Source organism: Solenopsis invicta, chromosome 6 (assembly GCF_016802725.1).
Source record: "Solenopsis invicta isolate M01_SB chromosome 6, UNIL_Sinv_3.0, whole genome shotgun sequence".
In the NCBI taxonomy this organism is placed as follows: Eukaryota; Metazoa; Arthropoda; class Insecta; order Hymenoptera; family Formicidae; genus Solenopsis; species Solenopsis invicta.
Window position 1 is genome coordinate 15,200,420 of NC_052669.1, and position 15,821 is coordinate 15,216,240.

Here is a 15,821-nt window from a genome sequence, read left to right on the forward strand (position 1 = left end):
ATGTGGACGAGCATTATCATGCAGAAGAATAACTTTGTCGTGTCTGGAGTAGTAGTGGGCACGTTTTACCTTGAGTACTCGGCTCAATCTCATCAATTGTGTTCGGTACAGAGCCCCAGTCATGGTTTCATTCGGTTTGAGCAACTCATAATACACGACACCAAGCTGATCCCACCAAATACACAACATGAGCTTTTTTCCATGAATGTTCGGCTTGGCTGTCGATGTTGAAGCATGGCCAGGTGGTCCCCATGATTTCTTCTTCTTTAGGTTATCGTAGTGGATCCATTTTTCATCACCAGTGACTATACGATGCAAAAAACCCTTTCGTTTATGCTTGGCAAGCAGCATTTCACATGTGAAAAATCGGCGTTCAACGTTTCTCGGCTTCAGTTCATATAGAACCCAGTTTCCTTGTTTTTGAATCATTCCCAATGATTTTAAGCGATGTGAAATTGCTGGTTGAGTCATTCCTAATGTAAATGCAAGTGCTTCTTGCGTTTGGCACGAATCTTCATCTATTAATGTTTCCAATTCCGCGTCTTCGTACACTTTCGGCCTTCCGCTACGTTCTTTGTCTTCGACGTCAAATTCACCGTTCTTAAACTTGTGAAACCACTCACGGCAACTTCTCTCACTTAAGGCAGCCTCACCATATGCTTCTACAAGCAATCGATGCGCCTCGGCTGCAGATTTCTTCAAATTAAAGAAGTAAATCAAAAGCTTCCGCAAATAACGCTTATTTGGCTCAAAACTCGACATTTTCGCACGGAAAAAGATATATGATGCTGATACAAAATCGCTAATATTTTAAGGTTATGTTGTTGCCAGTTGTCCAACCTTACGATATAACGTTTTACAACAGACAATTTCAACCATAACATACCAGTGGCGCCATTTTTTGTGAAACGACGGAAACTTATTTATACTCCTAATATTATTTGATTATTATGTACAGATTGACGGCTTTTATGATGTCAAAATTAATAAAATTTCAAGAAATCTGGTTTAAAAATTCTAAATTTCAAAACTGGCTACAGTCTATAACTGAGAAGCCAAATTATGCTCATTGCATTTTATGTTATTGCAATATTTTTTTGAGTAATATGGGAAAGTCAGCTTTTGTAAGTCACATGAAGAGCAAGAAACACATTGACACTTAATGTAATTCCATATCATTAAGACATTTTTTAGCTACAGCTCACGATTCTGTTTCAGCTGTTTCTTCTATTTCTTCCTCTGAATCAGCTCAAGTAAATCCTGAATCTTCCTGATCTTATTGCTGAATCTTTGTGTACGTGTTTCTATACTAATCAATTTTTACCTAATCAATCGATGCAACATGGTATTGAAACATTTTTGTTGAAAGATGATATTATAAAAGCTGAAGTACTATGGTGCATAGAAACTGTAATGACTCACAAATCATTGCGTGATTCAGAAAAAGACGCACGTGTCCTTAAGAAAGTGTTTACGGATAATTACATTGCTCAAAAAATGCAACTGATGAGAACCAAAGTTGGATATATTATTATGTACGGCATCGCTCCTTTCTTTAATAAGAAATTAATAGAAAATGTAAACCGTGCAACTTTTATTGCTGTTGGCTTTCACGAATCTCTCAACAAAGTTATAAAACGTCAACAAATTGATATAAATGTAAGATTTTGGTAAGATGAAAAAAAAGAAGAAGTAGGAACACGATAACGTTTTCTTTGACGCAAGAGCAACGGATCTTCTTGAAGCATTTAAAGAAGATATTGGAAATTTGACAAAAAAATTGCTGCAAGTATCTATGGATGGACCAAACGTAAATTAGGCTTTCTTAAAATAATATAAATTGGAATTCTCAAACAACAAATTACTTGATATTGGAAGTTGCGGTCTCCATTCTTTGCATTGTGCATTCAAATCCGGTATACGAGGTGTGTTCAAAAAGTATCGCGAATTTTGAATTTTCGCGGGTTACGTATATTCGAATTTCGATCTTTTTGTGGCGTTATGTTGGTACTCATGTCTCTCACTTATGCCGACAAGCTCGGCCATTTTGAATGTTCACTTAATTGTTGACAGCTGCTTTGCTTGCACGTGTTTTGGATCGTCTTCGATTTTTACCTATTCAAAAAAATGGATCAAAGAACCTGTATCAAATTTTGTGTGAAAAACGAAATTAAGTGCGCGGATGCATTCCGAATGTTGACTGTGGCATACGGAGAAGCTACCTTGGACCGAAGCAACGTTTATCGGTGGTACAAAATGTTCTCAGAAGGCCGAGAAGATGTGAACGACGAAGAGCGTGCCGGACGCCCGAGCACTTCAACAACAGACGAAAAAATTAATGAAGTGGAGAAAATGGTATTGGCCAATCGTCGAATCACCGTTAGAGAAGTTGCTGAGGACCTAAACATATCGATTGGCTCGTGCCATTCGATTTTTATCAATGATTTGGGCATGAGACGGGTCGCCGCGAAATTCGTACCAAAATTGCTCAATTGCGACCAAAAACAGCATCGCATGAACATTGCTAATGAGATGTTGGACTCTGTCCGCGACGACCCAAATTTGCTCCAGAGGGTCATAACTGGTGACGAATCGTGGGTTTATGGTTATGACGTGGAAACCAAAGCTCAATCATCTCAATGGAAGCTGCCGCACGAACCAAGACCGAAAAAAGCGCGCCAAGTTCGGTCGAATGTGAAAGTTTTGCTGACAGTTTTCTTCGATTGCAGGGGCGTGGTGCATCATGAGTTCTTGCCACAGGGTAGAACGGTCAATAAGGAATATTACCTGCAAGTTATGCGCAATTTGCGCGAAGCAATCCGCCAGAAACGCCCGGATTTGTGGAAGAACAAAAATTGGCTTTTGCACCACGATAATGCCCCTGCTCACACATCGTTGCTTGTGCGCGACTTTTTGGCCAAAAACAACACACTAATGATGCCGCAGCCACCGTATTCCCCAGATCTGGCCCCCTGTGACTTTTTCTTGTTCCCTAAACTGAAGAGGCCCATGAAAGGACGACGTTACGCTACGCTTGACGAGATAAAGACGGCATCGAAGGAGGAGCTGAACAAGATAAAAAAAAATGATTTTTTGAAGTGCTTCGAAGATTGGAAAAACCGTTGGCACAAGTGTATAATATCTCATGGGGATTACTTTGAAGGGGACAAAATAGATATTCATGAATAAATAAATAATTTTTGAAAAAACACAAAATTCGCGATACTTTTTGAACACACCTCGTATGTGCTACAGATTGAAACATTATCTCATACTTGAGAGCATTGTATAATCTCTTTAAAGATGTGCCAACTCGTAGAGCTTTATACATTCATTATTCTGGTTCTGATAATTTTCCACTTAAATTTTGCTCCATAAGATGGTTGAAAAATTGTGCAGTAGCTCAAAAAGCAATTGATGTCACACAATGCATTAAAAAATTTGTAGAAGGTTTACAACGAGACAAAATTGAACCAACGTGTGAAAGTTATAAGATAATTCTAAAATGCATTCAAGATTCTTTATTATGTGCAAAGCTTGTTTTCTCCAAATCTCTTGCTTCCGATACAGAACCTTTTTTAAGAGAATTCCAGTCAAACGCACCTTTGGTTCCTTTTTTACATAGTGCTCTTTGTTTAATGTTGAAAAACGTATTAGAACGTTTTATGAAACCCGAAATAATAGACAATATGTCATCAATCTCATTAAAAGATGTTCAGACACAGGAAAATCTACTTTTAGCAAAAAATATTATATTAGGATTTGATACTCTAAAAGCAATAAAAAAAGTCGACATTAAGAATGTAGATTTTCTTCAATTTTGACAAGATTGTAAGAAGTGTCTCCAGAAATTTGTTTCCAAATTAATGACACGATCTCCGTTAACATATACTTTGACAAAAGCTGTTACTTGCTTAGATCCAAGTCTTATAACTTTAAATTTAAATTTAGCCAAGAGACGTTTACACAATTTATGTAGTATTAATGAAAACAATCGTTTAGCTGGATCAATAGCTGATATCGTAATTCGACAGTTTCGAGACCTTACATCGCGACCGTACATCATGGATACCATAAAATCTTATAATCGTAATGAAAAACGCTTAGATCAATTTTGGCAAAATATTGTAGGCCAAGATTTTAAGGAATTCATGAATGTAATAAAAATGATTTGTTGCTTTTCACATGGCAATGCAAATGTAGAACAAGGTTTTTCAGTAAATGCTGAATGTCTTTAAAAATATGCGGGAAGAATCTATAGTGCGTCGTCAAATATATGATGCCGTATTACATGAAGGTATTGATGTTTTACAAATACCTAAAGCTCTTTTGCTTATTGTTCGAAATGCTCATTTCCGTTACATAGAAGATCTTAATCGACGTCGACAGCAAGCCTCTGTTGTAGAACAAGAAGCGTCTATGAAAAGGAAAAAAACTTTAAAAGTAACAGAATTGGAGAACAAACGTTTAAAAATTCTAGAAAATGCTCAGAAAGAAGCAAATGCACTTAAAGAACAAATTGAAACTTTAAAAACATAAATATATGTATATATGTATGTATCTATTTTGTGCTTACTAAATATTCAATTATTTAATTATATACAAATATTATTTTTTTTTATTAGATATATTACGTTTGTTATTACAATTTTTAATAAGTTTATGTTTATATAGTTTTTGAACTATTTTTGTCTGAAAGAGATTTATGTTACATATTTTTTGTAATTATATAATACATATTTAAAGTATGTTAAAAAGTATGTTAAAAAGTGTGAAATAAAAATCAATTTATTTCAAAGTTATATTCAAAAATTCTCTAATCTTACCTGGAATTTTGATAAAAACTCCTGGAAAATCCTGGATTTTCATGGAATTGATTTGTAAATTTTGAGTGGACACCCTGGGTTAGATAAGTCAAGATGATTAGTTGGTGGGCTATCGGGATGTGCGCTATCGGAACCCTCCCTATTTATACCGAGCAACTCCGCTCGCCTTCGTTATCTTTTCGGCGCTCGACGGCGGAGTCGTCGGGGTAGGGAAGACCGCGTGTCTTCCGAGTGCGTGTGCGCGCCGACTCAGCGCGTGCGATCACTCGGCGCTTGCCGTCAGGCAGTATTTCGGTGTTTTGAGTCTTAAAAATGGGTACCTGAGGTACCCCCGGTTATGGCCCGGCGGCCTTTCCGGCTGATGTTCGCCGGGACGATGCTTGGTACAGGGTGCATCGTCACATATTTATTTTTAGCTCTTTTAACATCAGTAAAAATTGTGACAATAATCAAATTTTGATAACGGTTATGGTCAACAAGTAAAAATACGTTAGAAATGACTATTTACATTTAGTTGCAAAAAAGGTTAAATTTTGGACAGTGTAATTATATGTATATTGTTTTATTGACCTTTGAAATGAACAGTTTTTGTTAGTGTATGTCTTACAAACGATGAATGTAAGTTTAGATTAAACGTTTTACTATAATAATGAAGTTTAACTATTAAAAATATCTCAATGATTAATTTGATTAAAAAATAAATATGATTTTCCATAATTTTGCATGCTTTCGTATGTTCTTCAAATTGAAGAAAAATATTAGATGTATCAAGATTTTTAATAGTTTGCAAAATTAAGGGTCAAAATAGGTTTTTTATGTAATGTATTGTTTAGTCTATTAAAATTAAAAACTTTCTCTGCTGTGCACAGGGGCGGATTTCCCACTAGGCTGGATAGGCTATAGCCTAGGGCGGCAAATTTTAGGGGCGGCAAATTTTCAACTTTTGAATTAAAAAAAATTTATTAACACTCGATTTATATTTGAAATACATTCTGATTTTCATCAAAAGATATTGATAGATTTATATCATAATATAAATATGTTCGTGATCATTATTGTTAAAGATCGTATAAAGTGCTATTTTTTCCGGCGTTTTCGGCAAAAATTATTTCCCGTTTTTCTCCTCCAATTCTCAACCGATTTTGCTGAAATTTTTTCTTTGAGTTTTTTTAATAGTAAAATTAATTTTACATTCTTTACATTTCTGGGTTTATATGTTCGGAGTAACATTAAATATCATAGAAAAAAATGTCAACAAAATCGGTTGAGAAGTGGAGAAGAAAAGCTGGAAACGTGCGCGCGCGAGAGAGAATGTGCATATGCATGTGAGTTTCATTTGTTGGCGCCGTTGCTCGAACTCGAAAAACAGTAGAAAATCAAAGAATAGGGATAGACGAGATGCTGGCGCATTAATGTACAGAAGGAGCGAGCGACTCGTGACTCGATTGTCATTGCAAACAGTGAATATTCAGCGACGAAATACATTTTTAAGAATCAACCTTATTTCTGTGCCTTATTTCCTCAGTACATTCAATAGCATAAATGTATGGTATTATTGTGCAAATTACGTTCAAGTAAATAGTTCCAGAAGTGTTTTAGGTATGTATAATAAATCAGAAAAAATTTAGAACATTTTTTTTAATCTGAAAAAGTTAATTTTTTTAAAGTATTTTTTGTGCGATTATTAGAAAGTGATATATATTTATAAATTTTTATAGAACTATTTTTTACAAAGTTCAACGATGAGTGACGGAAGAAAACGATTAAGCGGTTATCAATTCAGAAAAAATGCTAAAGAAAAAAGGGAGAAAGAAGAAAAAGTATTAAAACAAACTGCTACACTAGAATTATTTTTTTCAAAGTCTAACAGTACTAGTGTTGCTTGTGCTAGTACAAGAAATAATAATAGTGAAACAGAAGCAGTTAAACGTGATAGTATCTTAAATCAGTCCACGACTGCAGTTTGCAAGGAAGAAAATGACATAATAATAAAAGACGTAGAAAAAGAGACAACAACAATAAACGAGATCGTCAGTACATGCGATAAAGACCCGGCTAAATGGATATTAAATGAATCAACTCGCGATTATTTTGCTGTCAACAGATTTATACAAAATAAAGATGCTGATTTTAAATTATCGAAACGAGAATATTCTGATCAAGCACGCTATTTTTCATCGAGTTTATTTCAACGTAAATTATTAAATGGTGAAAAATGTTCAAGAACATGGCTTATATATTCTGAAAGTACAAATCGTGTATTTTGTGGACCATGTCGATTATTAAATGTGGATAATTATTTTGCAAAAGAAGGTTTCAATGACTGGAAAAATATGATCAAATCTATAGAATGTCACGAAAATTCCAATTTTCATAAATCATCTATATTAACTTTAAAAATAAGAGGAAATAAAATAGGACAAGTTGATAAAACGTTGATAAAGCAATTAGATGAAGAAATATCTTATTGGAGAAAAGTGTTAGAAAGAGTAGTAGCTGTTGTGAGGTCACTTTCTTCCCGTGCACTTCCATTGAGAGGTCACGAAGAAAAGTTTGGATCACCCAAAAATGGAAACTTTCTTATGGCACTAGAATTAATCTCACAATTTGACCCTTTTTTGGCCGAACATATTAAAAGATATGGTAATCCAGGTAGTGGGCACACTAATTATTTATCTGCAACGATTTATGAAGAATTAATTCAGCTAATGGCCAAGCAGACACAAGAGACTATTCTTGCGGAAATTAAAAAAGCGAAATATTATTCTGTGATAATAGACTCGACACCCGATATATCTCATATCGATCAGTTGTCTTTTATTATAAGATATGTTCAAGAATGTGGTTCACCAGTAGAACGTTTTATTACATTTCTTCCAAATACAGGACATAAATCACAGGAATTAGCAGAAACCGTCAGCAAAACACTTATTGATTTGGATATTGACATATCTAGTTGTAGAGGCCAATCTTATGATAATGCTGCTAATATGTCTGGTGCTTATTCGGGACTTCAGATGAGAATCAAAGAACTAAATCCTTTAGCTGAGTATGTGCCATGTGCTGCCCATTCGTTAAATCTCGTAGGAACCTGTGCCGCAAGTTGTTGTACTGAAGCAACAAATTTTTTCGGTGTCCTCCAGGAACTTTTTAATTTTTTCTCGGCATCCACACACCGGTGGGAAATATTACAATCATATATGAAAGCCAAACTAACACTGAAGCGACTATCAACAACACGGTGGTCTGCTAGAGATGACGCTTGCCGAAGTTTGAATGAATCTTGGTTGGAGATTATTGAAGCTTTGTCCTTCATTGAAAATAACGCAGCAGAAAAAAATATAACCAGAAGTGAAGCAAAGGGATTGCGAATTCGTTTAGAACGATTAGAAACCGCGTTTATGGCTATATTTTGGGGTACTTTGCTTTCAAGATTAAACGCATCAAGTAAGAAACTACAAAGTATAGATATTGATATCTCCATTGTTTTAGAATTGTATAAGTCTCTTATTAATTTCGTCCAAAGGATTAGAAACGACTTTGATGAATTTGAGAACAAAGCGAAATTATTGTCAAATGAGCAGAAATACGAAAGATGTAAATCCCGAATAAAGAAAAGAAAATTGCAACTTGACGAATCACGAGATGGCGATGCTGATGAAACGTTCTGCAGCAGAGATCGTTTTCGAATTGAAACATTTCTTGTAATTTTAGATAGTTTACGAACTGAATTAGAAAAACGGTGTTCTGGGTATGAACTTATACATGATAGATTCATTGTGCTCATCAAATTAAGAGAGTTGAGTTCAGTAGAAATAAGAGAACATGCTATCCGCGTCTGTGAAGGCTTTCCCGATGATATTGAACTCAGTATTGTTGAAGAATTGTTACATTTGCGTGAACAATTACTCTTGCCAGAAAATATATCCGTGTCAGTGCAAGATATATGCACATAGATGAGTAAACATGATTTATGCGATATGTATCCGAATGTGAATATTGCAGCAAGAATATTTAGAACTAAAGCATCCTCAAACTGTACGGCTGAACGTTCATTTTCGTGCTTGCGACGAATAAAAAATTATTTGCGATCTGCAATGTCAGAAGATAGATTAAACGCGTTGGCACTTCTGTCAATTGAGTCCGAAATAATGTCAAGAATATCTTTTGATGACATTATTCATTCGTTTGCTAAAATAAAAGCGAGGCGACATTTTGTTTAAACTTTGATATACTTTTTTTAACAAGAAAATTGTTTTGTTAATATAGTTCCTGATTTCCAAAGATTAGTTCAAGATTAGTTTAAGTTAAGTTTAAGATTTAAGCTGATTATTTTATATTCCAAAAAAGAATTTTAAAAATCAATGTAGTGTGTTATTTATTATTATTCAAAAAATCCTATATATAAGATACTTGTTTCCTATTTTATTATCTATTTGTCTTTAAATAATAAAAAAATTCCCCCTTGCTCCACTGTCATTAAGGGGCGGCAAATTTGATTCAGCCTAGAGGCGGCAGAAACTGAAATCCGTCCCTGGCTGTGCATATTATTTTATGGAAGGGTTCCGATAGCGCATATCCCGATAGCCCACCAACCAATCATCTTGACTTACCTAACCCAACCTACGGAAAATCTCTAGGCATCTGCCATTGTGAGTGGTTTGTGTGCTATCGGGATGTGCGCTATCGGAACCCGCCGTTATTTTATGTGTCTTGATTAGGGTGTATTAAAAATTCTTTCGATTTGCGTGCAATAAAAGAAGCTTCTTCTTTTGGTAATTGTAAAAAAATCCTTATGCATTCTTCACTCTTCAATTTTTTATATACACTTCTTTTGACAAATCCGGCTATATATTTTATGACATGATCAGCTATTGAATCAACATAGTTTAACGGAATGTCATTATCTGTATTAATATCATCAATATTTAAAGGTCTTTCATCTTCTTTATCATCTTTTTCTTTATTTTTGCGTCTTGAAGATACAGTTAATATATTAACCCTTTCCAATTTCAAACAGTTTGCTTCGGCAGTTGATTTTACTTTGTTATGATGCAATAATTTTTTATATGCTGTTGAAAATTGATCGGCTATTGGATTATTATTAAATCCGCTCATAGATCTAATATATGAGAAAAATAATTCCAAATAATCCTGTGAGAATTTGTATGATAGAATATAATTCAATTTATTAGTGGTAACATACGCTGTATATACTTTCACATTTTCCATATTTATAATAAAGCCTAAAAATCCAGTCTTTGATTTCGTATGTATAATCCCTGGTAAAAATTACGGATAGAAACGGACAGGAAACGTATCCTATCCGTATTTGTCTGCTTTACTATGCGTTTCTTAATCCGTAATTACAGACAGAAACCAATAGAATGTGTTTCGCAATTTATCGGTTTCTGTCTGTAAAAACGGATAGACAACTCCAAATTTTATCCGTTTCTGTCTGCAAATGCGTATATGCATCCTATCCATTTCTATCTGCAATTGAACACACACGCACCCTGTCCGTTTTTGTCTGTAAATACCCAGATAGCAAGTTTCCTTCATGTTGCGATCAATTTGCTAAAAATTTCATTGCCTAAGTTTCCGTCTTTATTGAGGAAAGCGGCTTCCGCTTTTGCTTATGATTTTGCCGGCAATGTATGCCAGAAACGACTGTGCGCAACCGGAGGGAAACAATTTCCTTCTTCTGTTTTATAACTTAAGACAATCATACGGCAATATGATAGAAACACTTTCCACATAAAACCAAATTTGCTAGCAATCTGATAGCAATATAAAAGAAACTATCAGTAAAAAGAGTTAACCTCTAATCTTACAAGGGGAGGATCAGGTAAATCACCCTGGGATTTTGATCCCAATTTTTTTAGTTACTCTGGAGACGAAAAAAAAAGTTTACGTCTCCCGGCGTTTGATCGAATAGGCCTTAGTTTCGAAATAATAAATTTGTGAAAATTGGCCATATCGCGGCGCGCCATATGAGCCTTCCCGGTAAGTGTTTTCCCAATCAGTGCAGTCGGCTCCGTGCGTTAGGTGCTTGCTTCACAATCGTAAGATCCGGGTTCACTCCTGGATGTGTGCAATATTTTTTACAAAATATGTACAATATATATATATATATATATATATATATTGTATGCATATACAATATACAGGGTGATTCAGAACGACCCATGTGTCCCTGTAAAGACGTGTTCTTGGATAAATTCTGAGACGATTTTTCCTGTACGAAAATTTTGTCCGACGCTTACTTTTTGAATAATAAGAGGATAAAGTTAGCAAATCACGGGCCGTGTACACATGGTAGACAAAGGCGGCGCAACTCACCGTCCGACGCGGGCGCTTACCCATATCGGATGGTGAGTTCCGCCGCCTTTGTCTACCATGTGTACACGGCTCGTGATTTGCTAACTTTATCCTCTTATTATTCAAAAAGTAAGCGTCGGACAAAATTTTAGTACAGGAAAAATCGTCTCAGAATTTATCCAAGAACACGTCTTTACAGGGACACATGGGTCGTTCTGAATCACCCTGTATATATATATATATATATACAGGGTGATTCAGAATAACCCGTTGTCTTTTAAGGGACGTATTCCTGGTCGAATTCTAAAACGATTTTTCCTTTGCCAAAAATTTGTCAGACGCTTAGATTTTAAAATATCAGCCGATTAAGTTAGCGTATCAAGGGTCGAATACAGATGGTACGCAGGGGCGGTACATTCACCGTTACGTGCGAGTGTGTCGTGAGGTGCCTGCTGCGCTCAACTGATATAACACAAGTATTTCTCCTTTCTCACTTTCTCTCTCTCTCTCTCTCTCTCTCTATCACATCATAATGCTAGCTTTAACTTAAAAATGTAATTAATTTTTATCTTAATTTTAATGATTTTAATAAGAGAAGTGCCAGGAAATTCTTTGTACAGTCAAAGAATTGAACAAAGAATTGCACGAAATCTACAAAAGTATTTACATCTCGAGTTTTTAGAAACAGTAGTACTTTTTTTGTTATAGAGAGAGGGGGGGAGGGAGAAAGAGAGAGAAAGCAAACGCACGCGCGCACGTGCGCGCGTGCTTGCGTGAACAAGTTTGGACATGCATTTACTTACGTATTATTCTGTACAGCGATCAATTAGTTGTCTCCACAATAAGACAGACCAAAGTTTCCTTGATCCTCTCGTAAATTATCACTTTAATATCATAATACATAATTTATTCACTTGATCAATAAAACTTGAGTAACTAATTAACAATCACTTCGAGTAACGATCACTGTAAATAATTATTAGTTATTCGACGTGCGAAAATATGTAGCTCGATAAAACCCGTGTTTACGCGCGACAGACAACACGTGTTTACTCGACAACAGGAAAGAGCCGACTGATTTTATGGGATACGTTATGATCGAATATGAATGCATGATTGGTCGAACAGAAGTTAAAATGCGGCAATTTAAAAGTAAAGTAGTGATTAATATTGTTTTTAACAATAAAATTTATTGAAAAATATTTTTCTATTTATTTTATTAAAATTATTTTTTTATATCAAGAGATTCTACACTGAGAAAAAAAGTTATTAAATTTTACTAAATATTTGTTTGAATACTTGCAATGACATAAATTTATTAAATGTAATTAAATATCTAGATTTCGTGCAATTCTTTGTTCGATTCTTCGACTGTATAAAGAATTTCCTGGCACTTCTCTTATTAAAATCATTAAAATTAAGTAGAAAATTAATTACATTTTTAAGTTAAAGCTAGCATTGTGATGTGACAGAGAGAGAGAGAGAGAGAGAGAGAGAGAGAGAGAGAGAGAGAGACAGAGAGAGAGAGAGAGTGAGAGGGGAGAAAGACTTGTGTGTTGTATTAGCTGAGCGCAGCAGGCACCTCACGACACACTCGCACGTAACGGTGAATGTGCCGCCCCTGCGTACCATCTGTATTCGACCCGTGATACGCTAACTTAATCGGGTGATATTTCAAAATCTAAGCGTCTGACAAATTTTTGGCAAAGGAAAAATCGTCTTAGAATTCGACCAGGATTACGTCCCTTAAAAGACAACGGGTTATTCTGAATCACCCTGTATATACAGAGTGTCCCAGAAAGCTCGCATCCCATTTTGATAACGGATTCTTTAGAAAATTCTAAGAAAAAAATCCTAATACAAAAGTGTCGAGGGTATAACGGTTTTTAAATTATTCGCGATTAAAATTTACGAATCACTGAGCTGACATTTCGCGCGCTCAGGCATGGTGACATGACAAAGGTACCACAAGGGTACCTCTTGACATTGAGGTTGTCATATAAATACGCAATGACATTTATATTAAGAAATTACTACTATAGGAAACATATTTGTACACCCAAGGACTTTGATTCGGTCCATGGGGAAATTTTTCAAACTGAGAAGTCACCACTTTCTACATACTCGCAGTTCATGATTAATAAAACGACTAGAGCTTATTGGTCGTTACGTTAATTATGAACTTAAGTATGTAGAAAGATAGCGACTTCTCAGTTTGGAAAATTTCCCCATGGACAGAATCAAAGTCCTTGGGTGTACATTACATATGCACAATTAATGTTTTCAACAAAATATCAATTTAATAACAAGATGTTACGATAGCCGTTGGGTCAGCTGTCAAAATAATTCATTACCATGTTCATGTGATAAGAACTTTTATGGTAACATATCGATAATATCGATAATTTATGTGATAATATGAAAAAGATTGAATATGTTGATAAAGTAGAATTCAGACATATCAAATTATGTCTATTTGACATTATCGCGTTTATATCAATTAAATTATCGATTTACATTTTTAATAGTTAAAAATGTAAATAAATTATCGATATGTTACCATTATCGATATGTTACTATAAAAGTTCTTATCATATGAACATGAACTTATTTTAACAGCTGACCCAACGGCTATCGTAACATCTTGTTATTAAATTGATATTTTGTTGAAAACATTAATTGTGCATATGTAATGTACAAATATGTTTCCTATAGTAGTAATTTCTTAATATAAATGTCATTGCGTATTTATATGACAACCTCAATGTCAAGAGGTACCCTTGTGGTACCTTTGTCATGTCACCATGCCTGAGCGCGCGAAATGTCAGCTCAGTGATTCGTAAATTTTAATCGCGAATAAGTTAAAAACCATTATACCCTCGACATTTTTGTATTAGGATTTTTTTCTTAGAATTTTCTAAAAAATCCGCTATTAAAATAGGATGCGAGCTTTCTGGGACACCCTGTATATATATATATATATATATATATATATATATATATGGGGCATTCTCCGTCAAAAAGGCCACCCCTGCTGCCCATTTCAATTTTTGAGATAAAATGTTCGAAAAGGGCTTAAAATTTTCGTTGAAATGTCTATTTTTCGATGCCGTTTGGCCTTTTGGAAAATTCAAAATGGCGGACCTAATATCACGGCTAGAATGAAAAAAGCCTTTGAAAAAATACATAATAACGTGAATAAATGTGCAAGATATGACGTAGCAGAGGTCTAATCCTTATGTGTAAGTGTGTGAGTGTGTGTGTGTGGGGGGAAGTGGGGGGAGGGGGGATACGCGCGCTCATACGCGTGCGTGTATAAATGAATCACGTAAAAATCCTTGCTCAACATGGTCTGGCTATTAAGACATTTGCATACAAAATTTCGAATCATTTCATGATCCTTGTCCTGAAAAAGTACGTCACAAAAAACCTACGGTACAGAAAATATTGCTGTTCTTTAAAAAACATTTTCTCCACAGAATAATAGTAAGATTACTTAAAATTACTTTGAAACTTACTATATTATCCCTCATAACATTTTTTACAATTGCAAATGTTGGCAACAGATTAGTTAGTAGAAAAACCGTCAACAGAAAACATACTTTGTTATAGTCAATTATGGTAGCACACTTTTGTTAATATGCAATAATCTTGGTAAAATATATGACAGAGTGGTTAACAGTAAGCAAATGTCGAACATATTGATGACAGACTGTTAACAAACGCCAAGCAGTTTTTTTATTGCAAATAGTGTTAGCAAACATCACGTAAAAATGCAGCAGCATCTGTTGATCAAAATACATAAGATTGACAGTCGATAGCGAACAAGTCAATCGAATATATTGACGACATATTCACTGCATGAACCCAAAAGATCTATCTTTAAAGTCGTACATCTGCGAGTAGTACGCGGTCTCGCCGCTAGATGGATGTGGCAGTGCTTATATCTCGTACATAAAAAACTACACATATGGAATAAAAGGCACAGCAATATTTTTTCATTTTTCAAATTTTCTCGTCTTGTTTTGGATTAGAGAACCTCATCATAATACATTTATTAGTCACAGAATTTATCGAGTTAATTAATTATAGTTTGCAATTCAGTCAATCAATAAGTTTTTTTATGTTAAATAGAATATTCAACTCACGTTTTTGTCTCTTCTTTATCGACTTTTACTTTTTCTACAATTATTCCAATTATCTCTTACCTGTACCACATCCAAAATAAAAAATGTCGGCTAAATCTCGTACAGATAGATATATGAATCCGTTCAAGAAACTTGGTGAAAAAGGACATTGTGGTAAAGATTTACGAGTGATACCAAAATTCATTCGGGACAAATTTCCTGAGATACCGACTAATTCTAAAATTTGTTGTGCATGTAGGAAAAAAAGTAGGACTGAATATGTTGATATGTCTTTAGACGAATCTAATGATTGTGTCACAAATATGGAATGTGATGGAAGCTCATTAACAATGGATATTGATAACTCAGAAATTTCTTATAATGAAGATAACATTCGATCACCTAGAGAAATTGAACTGGAAGAAATGCTTGATGGTCTTAAACAAAAATTTTCCACCTTGAAACACAATGATCCTTTAAGGGTGCGAATTCTCACTATAGCTCCGTCGTCTTGGAGTGTGAGAAAAATAGTAAAAGAATTTGGTGC

At 34.7% G+C, this 15,821-nt stretch overlaps 1 protein-coding gene across 1 annotated transcript; it reads left to right on the forward strand.

Annotated features, from left to right (window-relative positions):
• Nucleotides 1-6,568: 6,568 nt before the first annotated feature.
• Nucleotides 6,569-8,782, forward strand: LOC120358100 (zinc finger MYM-type protein 1-like). The gene has a single exon (XM_039450818.1). It carries the CDS (start codon nt 6,569-6,571, stop codon nt 8,780-8,782), a length of 2,214 nt encoding a protein of 737 aa, XP_039306752.1.
• Nucleotides 8,783-15,821: the final 7,039 nt, after the last annotated feature.